The 19,748-nt window shown below is 41.9% G+C and overlaps 6 protein-coding genes across 6 annotated transcripts; 5 read left to right on the plus strand and 1 right to left on the minus strand.

Annotated features, from left to right (window-relative positions):
• Positions 1-3,743: 3,743 nt before the first annotated feature.
• Positions 3,744-4,253, plus strand: LOC135349830 (uncharacterized). The gene has a single exon (XM_064548439.1). The coding sequence runs from the start codon at positions 3,744-3,746 to the stop codon at positions 4,251-4,253; it is 510 nt and encodes a 169-aa protein (XP_064404509.1).
• Positions 4,254-4,287: 34 nt separating this feature from the next.
• LOC135349831 (uncharacterized) lies at positions 4,288-5,910 on the plus strand. Its single transcript, XM_064548441.1, has 2 exons — positions 4,288-5,038; positions 5,174-5,910. Exons 1-2 carry the CDS (start codon positions 4,288-4,290, stop codon positions 5,908-5,910), a joined length of 1,488 nt encoding a protein of 495 aa, XP_064404511.1.
• A 2,414-nt stretch (positions 5,911-8,324) lies between these two features.
• On the plus strand, positions 8,325-9,361 carry LOC135349883 (uncharacterized). Its single transcript, XM_064548527.1, has one exon. It carries the CDS (start codon positions 8,366-8,368, stop codon positions 9,359-9,361), a length of 996 nt encoding a protein of 331 aa, XP_064404597.1. The 5' UTR covers positions 8,325-8,365.
• Positions 9,362-10,693, plus strand: LOC135349832 (uncharacterized). The gene has a single exon (XM_064548442.1). The coding sequence runs from the start codon at positions 9,362-9,364 to the stop codon at positions 10,691-10,693; it is 1,332 nt and encodes a 443-aa protein (XP_064404512.1).
• A 3,029-nt stretch (positions 10,694-13,722) lies between these two features.
• Positions 13,723-14,876, minus strand: LOC135350282 (kelch-like protein 18). The gene has a single exon (XM_064549026.1). It carries the CDS (start codon positions 14,780-14,782, stop codon positions 13,871-13,873), a length of 912 nt encoding a protein of 303 aa, XP_064405096.1. The 5' UTR covers positions 14,783-14,876; the 3' UTR covers positions 13,723-13,870.
• Positions 14,877-17,191: 2,315 nt separating this feature from the next.
• Positions 17,192-19,590, plus strand: LOC135350479 (probable serine/threonine-protein kinase kinX). Its single transcript, XM_064549284.1, has one exon. The coding sequence runs from the start codon at positions 17,293-17,295 to the stop codon at positions 19,498-19,500; it is 2,208 nt and encodes a 735-aa protein (XP_064405354.1). The 5' UTR covers positions 17,192-17,292; the 3' UTR covers positions 19,501-19,590.
• Positions 19,591-19,748: the final 158 nt, after the last annotated feature.

Below are 19,748 nucleotides of genomic sequence, written 5' to 3' on the forward strand. Positions count from 1 at the left end.
GGAACAGCTGATGAACGTAGAAATCTTGGCAGTCCTTCTTTGAACCGAGGAGTGGCAGCGATTTAAGACAGCTTGTACAAGTCTGACTACTCTCAATTCAACTGCTGCCGTCTGCCATTATCTGTCTTGTATTGTACAGGTTATTAAAAGCTTTAGGCAACCAATGACTTTCGGCTGCCAGTTCTCATCACGTAAAACTAAAACAAGCTAATCTCTGCTGGTGTCTTAGATGACTATATCCTAGCTGAATGCCTGATGATGTTATTACTCCATCATCTTCTCTTTTCTAGCACTAGCATCCATTCTTAAACTGTAGCTAAGAAGCCCGCGATCACTTTTGCAGGCTACGCAATTCTACTTAACCTCACGCAATTTTTGGATCACGTGGAAAAATCAATGAATAATCTCTACCCAAATTCTGGTAGAGACACAAAATGTGTCCCAGAGTCACCAGTCCCTTTTCTCCCGCCCCCGTCCAATCAGAGAAAAGGGAGTGGCTTGCGAGTCTATTCCATACGCACTCGATTACAGCACGTCTTGTAACGTTACAGCACGTCTTGTAACGATTACAGCACGTCTTGCATGCATGACGTTTTCCCTTACTTTATGACGTCCTATAGCGCTATTTATTTTTGTTACACTTGGCGTGTCATAGGGGTGGGGCTTGAGTGCAGAGAAAAGAGGAGGCTGGGCTCATTTGTTGCAGAGTGCTTCCTGCACAAGGTGGAGTCACTAGTTGTCCATTCCAATGTTGAAGCAAGGCCAATGCAAAGGTTTTTTAGCAGAGAAGCAGAAATCATCTAGCTTGTCAAAGCAGGACATTTTCAAAAATAAAGCTGTTGCTAAGGCTTGCTGCTTTTATAGATACACTTCTTGCCTGAGGCAGCCAATGAAAAGTGGGATCTAAATCAGTTAGCACATTTGCATTCGGTATCTATGTGTTATAGTGTCCCTCATCCCTCGGGCAAAGCCCTCGTGATTGGGACACTATAACACATAGATACCTCATGCCCATGTACTATCTATAACATATCTATAACTTACTTGGTATATTCCGTTGTCAGTAATTGTATGTAGCCAAGGTTTGCTAAATGAACTGTTTTGTCGGTGTCCATGTGATTTAGAAGCCCTCGGCACTTGTAGTACCTGCTACGCTCGTATTTGCTAAAGCAGCACGTGTCTTTGGGCTTCTAAATCCCATAGACACCTCCGAAACACTATTATGTATATAGAAATTAATGTTGACGGTTGCTATTTTCAATCCTTCCTATAAGATGCATCTATAGCATGCAATTGTCACCACCCCACACCAGCCCCGATGTTCCCTGTGGCCACATAGCGACCACCAGTATATACTGAACCCAGTGCACGAGACAGAGTCTTTGTGACCTGGAATATGTAATAGTGTCTGGTTATAAATACGATACGCTATTTTCGCTTAATTGTATAATGATTAAGTATAATATATATACAGTTTTGCTATGTTCCAATACATGCAGATGCAGACCCTATATTGTTGTACAAACTGCATGTATTCATTTGGCACACAATTAATAGCTAAGTGTACAAAATTAATAGCCAAACAACCAAATCATCACAACACACTATACTGCATGTGACAAAACGAGTACTGCAAGCTGCGCTGTGCCTCTTATCATTTTTTCCTGTCAATGTATAAGTAATTTCAGAGAAAGAGTTGTGTATCTACATGGTATATAGCATTGTGGCTTATACTATAATTATATAACCCAAGAAATGTACTGTTTGGATTGCGGAATGCGCATGCGCTAGCTATTATATGCGACGATTTCCAATGGGTCATGTGCTAAGTGCTATGCGCTATATGCGAACTTCGATTGTGTCCTGAGTTCATGCAGGCATATAAATAGTATAGAGTCCATCCACTATCTAGTCCATAGATATAGATAGTAGGACCGCATCATGGACACTATAATTTTTATGGCCTCACGATGCGGTGGCTGAGGTGCCGTATCTCCTTCTCCCTATTAACATTATGCATTCGAGGAGCATGCAACTTATGTTGGATGACTATTACACAAGGAAGGGAGAAAAATATAAACAGCATGGCTATAAATATATACATGTAGTACGCACGTGCAATGTCAATGGTGTGCCTCACCACGTTTAACTAGCTATAGAGCGCTAGCATAGCCAACGTGAAGGGTAAGCTTTTTAGCTTTTGCTCGCTTTAATTCGACTTTAACATCAAAATCCATTACGGTGAGGCTATATCCATGCTGCAAACACAGCGCCATGGCATTCAGGTAAACAGACTCAGAATCACACCGGACGACTATAACCTGTGGCCGTGGCTCGGTCTTAGGTTAATAACACCACAAGCTATGTACATACAAGTGAAGTGATCCATAGGACCTGTCTATAATACTGAAAGTCTAGACATTACTTTCATGGGTGCGCGTGCTGCACCTCATCAGTTTTACTTTGCTTTTCGTTATGAGGCCTCAACTAAACTTGCTGGTCACATGATACGGCCCACACATCATGGGAAGAAACAGTACGGTATACTCAATATATTGATAGGGAGTAACGTACACAGCATTGTACACAAGCTCCCTGCTTCTTCGTGCACAGACAACAGGTCAAGTTCCATCTACTCAACTGTACACAAACAGTAACTCAAGTCTATTTGTGTTGAGTTTGACCTTCATAAAGTTGTCATAACTTTGTCATACAAAAACTTTACTGAAATTCAAAGTTTCATATACCATTGGATTCCTTGTTAAAAAGCGCTTCTATCTATATGCTGTAGAGCTGGTAAGATCCAACCAGCTAAAAGTTAGCATTTTCCATGTCGAACTGAGTCCCAGGCAGTCTACTCGTCCACCACATAAAGCATAAATGAAGCCATAATTGCCCACATAACTTCCGGGGTTGAACTCAATGCAAATAGACTTTACATCATTCAAAGCCAGTCAACAAGAACACCCACACACCCACACACTTTGTACAAATTCGGACATTACATTCACACGAGGTTGAAATTGGGAGCAGCATCTCTGTGATCGGACTCCTTTATAGGATGGCCCTTACAATGCAGTGTAGGGTGTGGTCAGTGTAGTGGTGTCTCAGGAGTAGGGGGTGGTTGGTGACCTTTCAGCCAAAAGTCTACCATTTCCTTGCTGAGCTCATTACCTGCATGTATAGTAGATAGGGAATACTCAGTATATATGTGGTACAAAACGTATAAGGCCACTCCAATTGATACTCTGGTTTCTGGTCCACATCCTGCATCAGATTTTATTCTTGGATTTCTATCTCATTATTGGATTTCTATCTCATTATTTCTACTACGCATGCGCAGAATGGTCCATGCAGTACAAAATAGTGTGATAATGATATTCATTTGCAAAATAATGAGATTCATAAGATGAAATTGATAATGAGAAAAGCCGCCCGCCCGCATGCAATTAGAAAAACTTCAGGACCAGAAACCAGAGTGTCACTTGGAGTGGCCTAAGCAATGTAAAGATACAATGAAAATGCCATTGGACTCACTGACTAACATGCACCATACAGCAACTTTCTTATGGCCATACATTCATTTATAGTTTTGTTCCTAGGTAACGGCCACCAAATTACAAGCTTTGAAACCATAGTTATTAACGATGCATATCCGCTTGACTGCCAAATGCCTAACACACCCAACAAAAACCATGCATAGCTTACACTTTGCACCTTATTTTGCTAACAGGTGAATAGCTATGGCTGAGAGACAAGACAATGAACAAGAGTACATATTCAGAAATGTTCAACTCTTCAAGAATGATACCCTTGGTACTGGCTCCTATGGGGCAGTGTGTAAAGCAAAGTGTGACCAGCTACTCTGTGCTGCCAAGCTACTCTATCCAGTGCTCTTCCAAATGACTGTTCCAGATCCTGGCAAAGAACATAGACACCCGTTTAGAAGATTTGAAACTGAGTGTGCATTTCTAAGTCGTATCAACCACCCCAACATTGTACAGTACTTGGGGACCTATCGCGATCCCGACACAAATGCACCAGTTCTTCTCATGGAGCTCATGGACGAGAGTCTGACACACTTCTTAGAGTCATCACCTGGAGACCTTCCCTACCACATCCAGGTCAACCTCTCCCATGACATAGCTCAAGCACTTGCCTTTCTCCACTCCAATGGGATCATCCATCGTGACCTCTCAAGCAACAATGTCCTACTCATTGCAGGCAGTCGACACCGATTTCGGAATGTCTAAATTCAGGGACATAAACGTCACCCGACTAGCCACAATGACCACATGCCCGGGAACACCAGCCTTCATGTCTCCCGAGGCACTAAACCAACCACCAGTGTACACAGAGAAACTAGACAACTTCTCATTTGGTGTGCTTCTAGTTCAGACTACAACCCGACAGTTTCTAAAGCCAACAGATCCATTTGAGAATATTCAAGTTCCCAATCCACGAAATCCAGGTGGCATAGTTGAAGCTAAATTGCCGATTCCAGAACTAGAAAGACGCCAAGCTCATATGAGCCTGATTGAGCCCACCCACCCTCTACTGCCGATTGCTCGTCACTGCCTCAAAGACAGAGATGTTGAACGACTATCTTCCCAACAGCTTTGTCAAACACTGAATGCTCTCAAGAGGACACCACGGTACCAGGAAAGCTCCCAACAAGACCTGCACCAGATACTCAGAGAGAAAGATGAACAACTACAAAACATTATCACAGAAAAAGATGAGCAAATTGCAGAAAAAGTCACACAGCTACAAACAAATGAACAGATTATAGCAGAAAATCAAGAGACGATTACACAAAACAATGAACAGTTAAAAACAAAGGACACTGAAATCCAAACTCTTCAACATGAGGTTGAAGCCAGGAAGAGACAGCTGAGGAGACTCAACCAAGAGTTGCAATCAAGTGAGGAGAACACTGCTGCCCTCCAACAAGCCATCGATCAACGAGACAGAGAAGTCACTCAACTGAGACAAACGTTGGCAAGTAAGAATGAGGAATCTCACGATCTATCGACTTGAATGCACCGAGTCGCACTGCAAGAAGAGCAAGCTACACTAATGCCACCTATTATACAATAGAGTCACTACCGGATGCACCTGTTGGTATGTGGTATGGATCATCAGCCGTGATTGGAGACAAGGCATACTTTAGTCCATATGGAAGTAAAACTGTTTATATGTTTAGCAACAATCAGTGGCATAAGTTACCACAACGCCCTAACAAGTGCTTCACTATCGTCAGTGTCGATGAGATACTCACAACTGTGGGGGGGCACACGTCTCTATAGTAACAAACTCTACAGCTACATGAACAACAAATGGGTCGAACGTTTCCCTCCCATGCCAACCAAACGGTCGACACCTGGAGCTGTGTACGCTAACAACACACTTGTAGTGGCTGGGGGAGTTTGTGATTATAACAATGTTAATACAGTCGAAGTATTAAACACTGCTAACAGGCAATGGTCTATTGTTAGCTCACTACCTATGCCAACCGATGACCCATCAACAACGATCTGTGGAGACTATGTGTACATGCACCCACGAGCTGAGGATGCTCAAAAGAAGTATTCAGTGCACAAATGCTCATTAAGACAACTAACTCAGTCCCAGCCAAGCTCAGCTATATGGGAGGAGATTGCCCCTTTGCCAGTTCGCTATTCCTCTCTTGTTACCATCAATGGCCACCTGCTGGCAGTGGGTGGGCTGGACTCCAATAGAGATAACACTAAGGACATATATCAGTACAACGAGACATCATGGATTGTTATTAGTCAAATGTCAACACTTCGATATGCATGCTCCACTGCTGCCCTCCCTGGGAACAAATTGATGGTAGTGGGTGGAGTTGGTGCACTAACAAAATGTGAAATAGTTACTTTTAAATAGTGACTAATTTGTTTATTGTAATACGCATACAACATGCATTATGTAAAATATTAAATTTTGACAATAATTATTGCAAATCACCGTGACAGCAGACAGCATTGAAGCAGACAATAAGTAAATCCGACTAGAAAAACATTTGTAATGTGAAAAATTGCTAGGATTGGCCAGGGGAACCACAAAAAAGTGTGGAAACAAGAAATCAGACGAGAGCATAACTCCAATCCGTTACAACGTCAATCACATGTACTTGTAGTTTTCCATTTTTTCCCGGCCAATATACCACGCTGGTGGGGGTGATAACCAATCCCTATATATATTTATTATACATCCATTGTGCGGGCATAATTATAATCATGATGATTTGTGATGAATTGATGTTCCTAATACATGCAGTGTTGAGCACAGGTACACACAGTCCATCCATGCGTAGTAACATGCATGGACCGTACTGGTGACCTGCATGGAATGATGTGGTGGATGGAAGCTGGTAGATGGATCTGGAACACAGTCTATACTATGTATTGTACATGTTCATGACGTTGTAACGGATTGGAGTTATGCTCTCGTCTGATTTCTTGTTTCCACGCTTTTTTGTGGTTCTCTGCCTCGTGGAAGCAATCGCAAATCTGAAGAAGCGCTTTGTAATCCAGGTTGTAGTCGTTTGGAAACCCTGTGCAGGATGTCCTGGAGATGGCTGTACTTGGAGCAAATGCTGGGCAAGAAACTTACTTACTTACTTACTCACTTACTTACTTACTTACTTACTTATAGTCAGTCAGACAAAGAGCGGTGAAACGTCGAAATAGTACAATTTTTAAAATGACAATATTCATTCATTAAAATGTTCATGGATTATCAAATGAGAGATGCAAAGAGAGAAAAGGCTAAATAAACTATCTGTCTAGCCAGTTCCTTGATGTGGCCTTTCCCTGCAGAGATAGAACAGTTTGAACATGAGTCAAAATAATTGAAATATTGCTAAACACGGGCAAACCCACTGCCAATCCTATGTAAAACCTATTGATTTGGTCAGCCTTAATCAAATGAAAGGTAATTGGCAATTGACACGCAGTTCCTAGAACATTGGGCGAACTATAAATATAAACTTAGATTAGTCAAATCGTTGTAAATAAACAAATTTATCAGTTGTATACAGTAGGTTAATTACTTCAACTGAACGAGCAGTACACTCAGTAAACTAGAGCACTGAAGTGCTAACCCTCGGTTGTTGACATGAATAGATCTATAAAACCAGGAGTGTTCAGTTATGTCTCTATAGCAACAAACTACTTTTAATAGAGACCGGTAAAAGATCACTTCAGCTGCAAATATGTAGATCTACCTTGAACAAAGGTCGCCAACGTGCAAATTCAAGCTTCTTAGCTTTGCTCGCGTTTATACGACAACGAAGCTTTAACATCGAAATCTGCCACTTTTAAACTAATAACTTGTTGTGTGAAGACTATCCATGCTGCAAACGCAGTGCCATGGCATCCAGGTGAGTAGACTCAGAATCACACCAGACGACTACTATAACCTGTGGCCGCGGCTCGGCCTTGGGTTACACAAGCTATGTACATACAAGTGAAGTGATCCATGCATAGGATCTATCTGAAAGTCTAGATAATTATTACTTTCAAGGGTGTGTGTATACTGTACCTCATCAGTATCACTTTAATTTGCTCTTCGTTATGAGGCCTCCACTAAACTTGCTGGTCACATGATACTCCCCGCCTCACACATCATGAGTGCTGGAAAGAAACAGTACGGTATACTCAATATATTGATAGGGAGTAACTTACACAGCATTGTACACAAGCTCCCTGCTTCTTCTTGCACAGGCAACAGGTCAAGTTCCATGTACTCCTCAACTGTACACAAACAGTATAACTACATCATTCAAAGCCAGTCAACAGGAACACCCACACACCCACACACCTTGTACAAATTCGGACATTACATTCACACGATGTTGAATTGGGAGCAGCATCTCTGTGACTGGATATGACCCTTACAATGCAGTGTAGGGTGTGGTCAGTGTAGTGGTCTCAGGAGTAGGGGGTGGTTGGTGACCTTTCAGCCAAACGTCTACCGTCATGTCCATTTCCTTGATATTCCCTATCTACCTGTATAGTAGATAGGGAATACTGCAGTATGTGGTACAAAACGTATAAGCAATGTAAAGATACACAATACACAATGAAAATTAAGTCATTGGACTCACTGAAATAACCTACTACACCATACAGCAACCTTCTTATCGCCATACATTCATTTATAGTTTTGTTCCTAGGTAACGGCCACGAATAATTTATAAGGCTTTGAAACCATAGTTATAACGATGCACATTCCGACAAGACTGACAAATGACAAATGACAAATGCGTATAACACACCCAACAAAAACCATGCATAGTTTAAACTGTACACCTTATTTTGCTAACAGGTGAATAGCTATGGCTGAGAGACAAGACAATGAACAAGAGTACATATTCAGAAATGTGCAACTCTTCAAGAATGATACCCTTGGTACTGGCTCCTATGGGGCGGTGTGCAAAGCCAAGTGTGACCAGCTACTCTGTGCTGCCAAGCTACTCTATCCAGTGTTCTTCCAAATAGCCGTTCCAGATCCTGGCAAAGAACATAGACGTCTATTTATAAGATTCGAAACAGAGTGTGCATTTCTGAGTCATATTAACCACCCCAACATTGTACAGTACTTGGGGACCTATCGCGATCCCGACACAAATGCACCAGTTCTTCTCATGGAGCTCATGGACAAGAGTCTGACACACTTCCTGGAATCATCACCTGGAGATATTCCCTATCACATCCAAGTCAACCTCTCCTATGACATAGCTCAAGCACTTGCCTTCCTCCACTCCAACGAGATCATCCATCGCGACCTCTCCAGCAACAATGTCCTACTCATTGCAGGCACTCGAGCCAAAGTCACCGATTTCGGAATGTCCAAATTGAGGGACATAAACGTCACCCGACTAGCCACAATGACTACATGCCCGGGAACACCAGCCTTAATGTCTCCTGAGGCACTAAACGAACCACCAGTGTACACAGAGAAACTAGACAACTTCTCATTTGGTGTGCTTCTAGTTCAGACCATAACACGGCAGTTTCCAAATCCAACCGATCCATTTAAATCAAGAGAACTGGTTGATCCACAATTTCCAAATCAAGCAATTCAAGCTAACGTTCCAGTGCCCGAGATAGAGAGAAAACAAGCCCACATCAGCTTGATTGAGCCCACCCACCCTCTACTGCCGATTGCTCGTCACTGCCTCAAAGACAGAGATGTTGAACGACCATCTTCCCGACAGCTGTGCCAAACACTGGAAGCTCTCAAAAAGACGGCCAGGTACCAGGAAAGCTCCCAACAAGGCTTGCACCAGATTATCAGGGAGAAAGATCAACAGTTACAAGCAAATCAATAGATGGTGACACAAAAAAATGAGCAGTTACATATGTCCATCGAAATTCAAACCCTTCAACATGAGGCTGAAACCAGGGAGAGACAGCTAAGGCGATCCAACCAAGAGTTGCAATCCAGTGAGGAGAATACTGCTGCCCTCCAACAATCCATCGATCAACGAGACAGAGAAGTGACTCAACTGAGACAAACTTTGGCTAGTAAGAACGAGGAAATTGAGGATCTATCGACTCGAATGCATCAATTGGCGCTGCAAGACGGGAGACAACTAAGGAGACTCAACCAAGAGTTGCAATCTAGTCAAGAGAACACTGCTGCCCTCCAACAAGCCATCGATCAACGAGACAGAGAAGTGACTGAACTGAGACCAACGCTGGCAAGCAAACATGAAGAAATTGATGATATATCGACTCGAACACACCAATTTGCACTGCAAGACGGGAGACAAGCTCAAGCTACACCAATTGCAATAGTAAGGTGGGAAACACAACCTGATGCACCTGTTGATATGGGATATGGATCATCAGCCGTAGTTGGAGACAAGGTATACATCACGTCGTGTGAAAGTGAAACTAGATCTATTTATGAGTTCAGCAACAATCAGTGGCACAAGTTACAACGTTGTCGAAATAGTAAATTCACTATTGTCAGTGTTGACAATATACTCACAACCGTAGGGGGAAAGTCAGGTACACAAAGCTATAGTAACAAACTCTACAGCTATGTTACCAACAAATGGGTGAAACATTTCCCTCCCATGCCAACCAGACGAAGGGGACCTGGAGCTGTGTACGCTAACAACACACTTGTAGTGGCTGGGGGGTTTTATGACACGAATTGGTTAACTGTTGTCGAGATAATGAACACTGCGAATAGGCAATGGTCTACTGTTAGTTCTCTTCCTGTGCCAATCGAGCACCCATCATCAACGATCTGTGGAGACTATGTGTACATACAACCACGAACTAGTGATGATAAAGAGAAGTATTCAGTGTACAAATGCTCATTAAGACAACTAACTCAGTCCCAGCCAAGCTCAGCTATATGGGAGAAGATTTCCCCTTTGCCAGTTAGCAACTCCTCTCTTGTTGCTATCAATGGCCACCTCCTGGCAGTGGGTGGAGTTGACTCCAATCAAGATAGATCTAAGGACATATACAAATACAAAACGATACTATGGACTGTCTACCAATACAAAACGATACTATGGACTGTCATTAGTCAAATGTCAACACCTCGATATGCATGCCTCACTGCTGTCCTCCCTGGGAACAAACTAATGGTGGCGGGAGGATATGATACACAGAGAAAATGTGAAATAGCTACTTTTGTATAGTGTCATAAACTTGTTTGTGTCTTATTGTAGTTAGTATGTGCAAACGTAATCCTGTAGACACACAAAACATCAATTGTTACGATTTATCATGTACTTCAGAATGCCAGTATTTTGTAATTATTGCACTCTAGTATGCACACAAGTGTGCATGGTACGAAAGGAAACTGTCTGGTTTCCAGGCAACAAAGTACATTGGAATGCTTGCCACAAATCTAATTATTGGCACTTATAGTACCGTATAGCTATTTGGCTCCAGAGCCCTCAGCAGAAATTGTTGTGGGAGCTAATAACCTCACCCACCAATAGCTTTGCATGTGAAACACACCGGTGCATGGGAGTTTATCCCAGTTATAATTTTTTGCCTTAACTGCTCTGCCCTCAAAAAAAGCGAAATTTTGCAAATTTCCCACTATTATTATTACTAATTCATATTACTGGAGTACGCTCATCTAGTGTATAGATATGTTATGTATAATTCACATAGATCCCAATTTTAGAAGTATTCTCATCACCTCGATCTAATCATGTAAGCCTCCCTGAGTCTAACAGGTATGTATGCTACACAATCTCCGGCTAGTGCTATTGTTAGCATGCATCATTTAATGAAGGACACAATATTTTGGTCACTCCGGTAGGTTGGATTAAATTGCAATTGATTTTACAGCAGATGCACAACAGCAGCAGCTAGATAAATCTTTTCAACCTGACCTAGTGCTGGGGTTCTGACCAAAGTTTGTTCCAGCCGTTTCTCACAACCGCTTCCTCAGGCCAAATTAATTAACAGAGTAAGAAACTAGTATTGCCTGTTTGATACAAATAGTCTTGTAGCACATAATAAAAGTGTTGAGTTTTATGCTTGGAAAATGCTCATACTATAGATGTGTTGCAAAGATTCTGCAAACACCTGTCTATACAGACCACTATAGCTACTTACTACATTGTACTAGATCTATATTATGCCTTAACAAGAAACTGGTGGGCACTCATAATTGCATGCCATGTAATCAGCATGCATGCGGAGCACTCATAATTCCAGCATGCATGCAGAGCATGTTTGGAGCGAGCGTGCACGAATTGTGTATCTGATTTCAATGCTAGCCATTCGCTAAGTATTCCAAAGAACTGCCTAACAGGAAGAGCAAGGTTATCACAACAATTCTCTGGACCCAAGTACAAGAAAGCATTTGAGTCCGTATAGTGTGTATAAAGTGTAATTGCATCATAAATGTGGCCCACGCAGTTGTACACTGGTTATAGCAGCAACCATGCACTGCATGTGTACAGATTCAGGAGTTCTACTACCCTGCTCGGTGGTGGTGGTGGTCAGTACTATATAATTATTATAACACCTGTATTAGGCAAAAATATCCCACCTCCTCGGCCTAGTTTACCACATGTAAGCAAGTTCTATATTCTTTCTGTATAATTGTTATTTGGGGGGTCGCTAAATTCTAGGACCTTTATTGCCCTGAGTCCTAGGATAGTGCATCAAGCTGGCTAACTGTCTTGTCAATTGAGCTAAAACTTTGGCTTTACACTCCACAAAAGAGTGTTTAACCCACGTGCCCCTTCAAATCGCCCCGTGGTTCCAACTTTAGCTTTATATAGGTACAATGTGTGCATCTGCTGTGAGCATTTCTGTACACAACTGCATGCTATAATTATAGATACCTCATCTCCTGATTTCATGCATGCACACAACAGTGATTCTGTTCACTCAATGCCTCAGTTATAGTTGTATATAATTCTCTACGATATACGCATTGCTATATGCGAGCATAGTGACTCAGCTGAACGTTCCATTTAAGTAGATTCAAGTGCTCATTGATGACGCGTGCATGTCCAATCTCCTCTGTACCGTTAATTAGGGTGAGCAAAGCAACCGAGTCCCTACCTATCTAGTGCAGGTTAGAGCAGTTCAAGAAAGACTGCCTTGTTAGATGAGCTGGTCTATCATCCTGCATGCTGGTTCCTGGGCTGGAGCTATCACCATTGTAAAGCATGCAGGCAGGAGCCTAACACAAACATTCACCATCTCTAAGTGAGCACAAACAAGGATCGCTTAATTAGTTACTGCTAAAGTCAGAAACGAATTTATTGAAACGATCATAATCATAGTATCTAATGTCTAGAATTGACATGCTAACACATGCACTGGTCTGGTCGACCCTGTGACAACGATCCTTGGCCTGCTTGTTATTGTAGGGGTAAAGTCTATATAATTATCATATGGATAATGACCACATTGATGTCATCAAGAGTTCATTAGGAAGAGTACGCAACTCCACTTAAAACCATAGTAGGCGTTCCTTCAGTCCTACGTCGCAACCGCATGCTGTTGTATAAACTGTGAAACCAAATTTGCAATGAATAACATAGTGATGATTATCACTAATGTTATTCATTTACAACTGCGGTAGGAAAGGCAATGAATAACAGCGTTACTAATTTTATTCATTGCCTTTCCTACTTTTTGCGGTTACAACAGCTAGTATCTGTGACGTACGAGTGGAGGAATGCTTTTTGTGCACAGTCTATTGGAGTTGCGTACTCTTCCTAATGAACTCTTGATGTCATGTATACGTGTTCCGACTGTCTGCAGTCAAAGGGAGTCAACACATACGATAACTAAGCACACACACATGTGTGCTTAGTTATCATATGTGTTGTAAAGTACCAGCTTTATAATGTATTGTAAAGCTGGTATTATTGTATATTATAAGGCTCTACTGTATTGGTAGCCTGCTATAGAACATAATTATATGTAGGCTCCACTGTACATGTACACATGTACTCTTGTCAAGTACAAAGTGAGCACCAGCAACTCACTTTTCAGTGAGTGACGAGTGTCTGGCCGTCCAGTATAGGAGGAGGGGGATGGTACAATTATACACTTTTGCCATATCATTCCCCCCCTGTACATAGGGAACAAAGAGTGGAGGGGCACACTAATTGGATTCCTTATGATATGGGGAACAATTAAGGCCCTTACTCATACCCAATTGCAATTTGGCACAACTGCTTCATAATTATGTAATGTAACGTTTAATTGATTTAATAGCATGTACAGTTGTTGCAAGGCTGGGCAACTCCAAAATTGATATCGCCTGCTGATCAACAAAAATCAAGAACAATCTTAACAATTGTTTTAGCATACTACAAAGAACAAGTTAGGCACTATACAAAAGTAGCTATTTCACATTTTTTCGTTGCACCATCTCCTCCCACCACCATCAGTTTGTTCCCAGGGAGGACAGTAGTGGCGCAAAATGATCGAGGGGTTGACATTTGACTAGTGACAATCCATGATGTCTCGTTGTACTGATATATATCCTTAGATATATCTCCATTGGAGTCTACCCCACCCACTGCCAGCAGGTGACCATTGAAAGTAACAAGAGAGGAATGCGTAACAGGCAAAGAGGTAATCTTCTCCCATTGGGACTGAGTTAGTTCTCTTAATGAGCATTTGTACACTGAATACTTCTCTTGATAATCATAACTTAGTGGGTGTATGTACACATAGTCTCCACAGATCGTTGTTGATGGGTGATTGGTTGGCACAGGTAGTGAGCTAACAATAGACCATTGCATATTAGCAGTGTTTAATATTTCAACTACATTTAAATTTTCTGAATAACAATATCCCCCAGCTACTACAAGTGTGTTGTTAGCGTACACAGCTCCAGGTGTCGACCGTCTTGTTGGCATAGGAGGGAAGTGTTTGATCCATTTGTTATCAATGAAGCTGTAGAGTTTGTTACCATAAGGTTGTGTAACTGACCCTCCTCCCACAGCTGTAAGCATGTCAACAACACTGACAATAGTGAAAAGCTTGTTAGGGCAAGGTGGTACCTTGTGCCATTGATTGTTACTGAACTCATAAACATTGTTAAATCCAAATGGATGAAAGTATGCCCTGTCTCCAATCACGGCTGATGATGATCCATACCCAATATCCACAGCATTAGGTGGTGACTTTATTGTGATGGGTGTACCTTGAGCATCTTGCATTGCTTCGTAGGAGCCAGTACCAAGGGTATCATTCTTGAATACGTACTCTTGTTCAGGGTCTTGTCTCTCAGCCATCCACTAATAGTATAAGTGTATATCAGTGACTGTCTAATTCAGCTATCTAGATCGAAAAAGGGTGGATAGTTTTATGCTGTGTATGTTGGGTGTGTTAGATCATGTGCAGAGTAGATATTCACGACCCATTTGCATCATTAGTTACAATACCACGGAATGCCTTACATTGTGGTGGTCGTTCCTTAGCAACAATAACTAACCTTGCATGGTGGTGTTAATGGTTAGTGCATGTCATAACTAAGAACCAGTACTCTTGAGATACGACTATTATTGACGACATGCACTCTATACACTGCATGGCGAGAGCCATCCTATAATATATAGAGCCCAGTCACAGAGATACTGCATGCTCCCAGCCTCGTGTGGGAGGATATGAGTCTAATGTCTGACTTTGAGTCACAAACTCTGCACACAATGCAAGCTGTGCACTGTGTGTGTGTGCAGTGGCGTAGGAAGCAAGCTTGGAAAAGTGCTTTATTGGCTGTATGTTAAACTGATAAAATGTCGCTTAAAGAACATGCTCAGGGAAAAATGTGGTCTTCCTTTACAAATTGAGACCCAGTAGTAAAATGTGGACTAAACAGAAGTCGATTGCCCCACATTGCCCCCATGCACTTATAATATATATTACCACCACTTATATATTACCAGATGGCTACTAAGAAACTTTTTGCCGACATGTTGCAAGACACTTATAGTAAGAGTGTCGTTGACAGCACTGTTATATACCTGCCCTAACAAATGACGACGATAATGTGGCCAGATATATTGTTGGATACGTTCCTTTCAAAATGCTAAGAAAGTATGAAAAGAGCTAGGTCTAGAAAGGCTCTTATAATACTGAAGTTGTAGGATGTCTGCACTCAATGGCAGTGAATGGAGAAGAAAGCAGTTCAGTAGATTATATACTAGAAGTAATTGCAAGTAATTGCAAGTGCAGTTGCTGCACATTAATGCAACATTAATGCAATTAATGTTGCTGCAACATTAATTCCACCTACATTTACAAAACTGACCAGTTCACATGTGTGCTTATTAAAAACCAAATTAGAGTGAATTTTCATCTCATCCCATGCAGACAAGAACAATCTTTCTCTTCCAAAATTTGAGCTTCTTTAACCAACTGTGCATGCATCTACTTCTGCCGAAAAACCAACACCTGCTTTTATCCATGAGTATAATCGTGCAGAGTCTTTTCAGATGGTAGAGAAATCAATCCAACGCATTTGCTTAACACTTTTAACTCTATTAGCTGATAACTGCTAATCCCACAAATTACGCAAGGTCGAAGGAGTCTAGTATAGAAAATTTCTTAATAGCTGTAGTGAGCAAAACAGTTGTACCAATGTATATGCATGTTTCGAAATGGAAAGCACAACAAATCGATAATCGAGATATAGCTGCCAAATGCGGCTGCCAAATGCGGACCTGAAATATCAGTGAGGTGGCTTAGTTGGTTCCACTCACTTTGCGGAAAGGCTGGTGTGCGTTTGGGAGGCGTCTGTTTGGTACTCTTTGAGAGCTTTGCTTCACCTCCACCACTGCGTGTTCTGACATCATAGATTGATATATTGACATCACCGTGAAATTAGTTGCCCAACAATGCGACAACTGTATAGTGCATGTGTTTACATGTACATGCTATTAACGTTACATCACATAGTGAAATTGAGAAGCAGTTTTGCCGAATTGGGTATGGGAAATATATATTTGTGAGAGTATGTAACAAATCGTGCTCTCCTACACACAATAATAATTATTATTACCTGATGCTAAGCTGTATTGCTGGTGAGTCCCAGAGCATTGGCCTCCAGCTCCCAGGAGTGAGATGTGTTGTAGAGTTGTTTTTTGTTTAGTCTCTCCCTCCTTTGGAGAAGTTACGAGCATGTGGAAGATGATACGCCACCACCAGTACGGTATTCAATATACTGGAGTAAATTACACAACACTGTAACAGCACAAACTCCCTGCTTATTCTTGCACAGGCAGCAGGTCATGTCTATTTACTCAACTGCACAAACAGGACATCATTCAAAGTCAGTCAACAGGCACGCACACGCACGCACATGCACACACTTTTTACTGTAAAGAGCTCAATTAAAGTCGGACTCATATCTTCCCGTGGCCTTGCAAAAGTCTACTATCACGTCCATCCTTGGATCACATGTAGGTGCTCAGTATCTGGTATTCAATACAAACAAAAACTAGACCATTGGACTCATTGCACTAACCTACTGACACCACCAACCTTCAAAACCATAATTTATATTCATTTGCGTATAGTTTGCTAGGTAACGGTCACTAAATTATGGTTTTGAAACCATAGATATTAACGATGCACATCCGGCTAGAATATCTACTCTGCAAATGACAAATGCCTAACTATAGATATAATATCTATGGCCTAACACACTCAACAAGCACGTAAAAAGTAAAAATCACCCACCTAGCTTTTCTGGCTGGTTTAAACTGTACACCTATATATAGTTAGCTAACAAGTCTATATAGCTATGGCCGAGAGAAAAGACAATGAACAAGAATACTTATTCAGAAATGTTCAACTCTTCAAGAATGCTACCCTTGGTACTGGCTCCTACGGGGCAGTGTGTAAAGCCAAGTGTGACCAGCTACTCTGTGCTGCTAAGCTACTCTATCCAGTGCTCTTCCAAATGACTGTTCCAGATCCTGGCAAAGAACATAGACACCCGTTTAGAAGATTCGAAACTGAGTGTGCGTTTCTGAGTCGTGTCAACCACCCCAACATTGTACAGTACCTGGGGACCTATCGCGATCCGGACACAAATGCACCAGTTCTTCTCATGGAGCTCATGGACGAGAGTCTGACACACTTCCTGGAGTCATCACCTGGAGATATTCCCTACCACATCCAAGTCAACATCTCCTATAACATAGTTCAAGCACTTGCCTTTCTCCACTCCAATGGGATCATCCATCGCGACCTCTCCAGCAACAATGTCCTACTCATTGCAGGCAATCGAGCCAAAGTCACCGATTTCGGAATGTCCAAATTCAGGGACATAAACGCCACCCGACTAGCCACAATGACCACATGCCCGGGAACACCAGCCTTCATGTCTCCCGAGGCACTAAATGAACCACCAGTGTACACAGAGAAACTAGATACCTTCTCATTTGGTGTGCTTCTAGTTCAGACTACAACTCGACAATTTCCAAAGCCAACAGATTCATATGAAATGAGAGAACTGTTTGATCCACGATTTCCGAACCAAGCAATTCAAGCCAAAGTTGCAGTGCCTGAGATAGAGAGAAGACAAGCCCACATCAGCCTGATTGAGCCCACCCATCCTCTGCTGCCGATTGCTCATCATTGCCTCAAAGATAAAGATGCTGAACGACCATCTTCCCAGCAGCTTTGCCAAATACTAGATGCTCTCAAGAGGACACCACAGTACCAAGAAGGCTCCCAACAAGACCTGGACCAGGTGATTAGAGAGAAAGATGAACAAATTACTGAACAACTACAAGCAAATCACCACCTTATAATAGAAAATGAAATGGTGATGAGAGAAAAGAATGAGCAAATTGCACAAAAAGACATGCAGCTACAAACACATCAAGAGACATTAACAAAAAGCTATAAACAATTACATACACAAGCGAATGAAATTCAAACCCTCCAAGCAACCCTTCAACATGAGGCTGAAGCCAGAGAAAAACAGCTGAGGAAACTCAACCAAGAGTTGCAATCAAGTAAGGAGAATACTTTTGCCCTCCGACAAGTCATCGATCAACGAGACAGAGAAGTATCTCAACTGAGACAAACGTTGGCAAGTAAGAACGAGGAAATTCACGACCTATCGACTCGAATGCACCAAGTTGCACTGCAAGATGAACAAGCTACACTAATGAAACCTGTTACAATACAGTCACTACCTGAGGTACATGTGGATATTGGGTATGGATCATCAGCCGTGACTGGAAACAAGGCATACTTTAATTCATTTGGATCTACAACTGTTTATGAATTCAGCAACAATCAGTGGCACAAGTTACCACCTTGCCCTAACAAGGACTTCACTATTGTCTGTGTTGATGATAAGATCACAACTGTGGGGGGACGGTCAGGGACACAACGCGGCTATAGTAACAAACTCTACAGCTACATTAACAACAAATGGGTCGAACACTTCCCTCCTATACCAACCGGACGGTGGGGACCTGGAGCTGTGTACGCTAACAACACACTTGTAGCGGCTGGGGGATATTGTGATTTAAAAAGTTTAAATACTGTCGAAATATTAAACAATGCTAATATGCGATGGTCTATTGTTAGCTCACTACCTGTGCCAACCTATCAACCATCAACAACGATCTGTGGAGACTATGTGTACATACACCCACGTTTTAATGATGAGCAAGAGCAGTATTCCGTGTACAAATGCTCATTAAGACAACTAACTCAGTCCCAGCCAAGCTCAGCTATATGGGAGAAGATTACCCCTTTGCCAGTTACACATTCCACTCTTGCTACCATCAATGGTCACCTGCTGGCAGTGGGTGGGGTGGACTCTAATAGAGATATAACTAAGGACATATATCAGTACAATGAGACATCATGGACTGTCATCAGTCAAATGTCAACACCTCGATCAGTATGCCACACTGCTGCCCTCCATGGGAACAAACTGATGGTGGTAGGAGGAGATTGTACAGACAGAAAATGTACTTTTGTATAGCTAGTGACTAATTTTTATTTTATTTAGCATTACAGCGTAGAAATAAAATTAATTTGGCAGAAATTAAATACGTTGCTTTGTTAATACCAAGTATGTGGGATAGATTAATAGAATTAATTAATCTACCAGTTCCTAAACATCGTCATTAATTGTATAATCATCAAATTTAGTCCTCCCATTACTTACTGCAAAGGCTGTCAGTCGCAGTACAGCGTGGAAATGGCGGCCTCAGTAATGAGCACAATGGA

The sequence above is a fragment of the Halichondria panicea genome, chromosome 16 (genome assembly GCF_963675165.1).
Source record: "Halichondria panicea chromosome 16, odHalPani1.1, whole genome shotgun sequence".
In the NCBI taxonomy this organism is placed as follows: Eukaryota; Metazoa; Porifera; class Demospongiae; order Suberitida; family Halichondriidae; genus Halichondria; species Halichondria panicea.

What these genes read in the sequence shown, in the direction of transcription:
- LOC135349830 (XM_064548439.1), top strand. Translation starts at nt 3,744, where the DNA reads ATGGCTGAGAGACAAGACAATGAACAAGAGTACATATTCAGAAATGTT.
- LOC135349831 (XM_064548441.1), top strand. Translation starts at nt 4,288, where the DNA reads ATGACCACATGCCCGGGAACACCAGCCTTCATGTCTCCCGAGGCACTA. An exon ending in ATCTCACGATCTATCGACTT is followed by an intron (nt 5,039 to 5,173) that starts GAATGCACCGAG and finishes GGCATACTTTAG; the next exon opens with TCCATATGGAAGTAAAACTG.
- LOC135349883 (XM_064548527.1), top strand. Translation starts at nt 8,366, where the DNA reads ATGGCTGAGAGACAAGACAATGAACAAGAGTACATATTCAGAAATGTG.
- LOC135349832 (XM_064548442.1), top strand. Translation starts at nt 9,362, where the DNA reads ATGGTGACACAAAAAAATGAGCAGTTACATATGTCCATCGAAATTCAA.
- LOC135350282 (XM_064549026.1), bottom strand. Translation starts at nt 14,782, where the DNA reads ATGGCTGAGAGACAAGACCCTGAACAAGAGTACGTATTCAAGAATGAT.
- LOC135350479 (XM_064549284.1), top strand. Translation starts at nt 17,293, where the DNA reads ATGGCCGAGAGAAAAGACAATGAACAAGAATACTTATTCAGAAATGTT.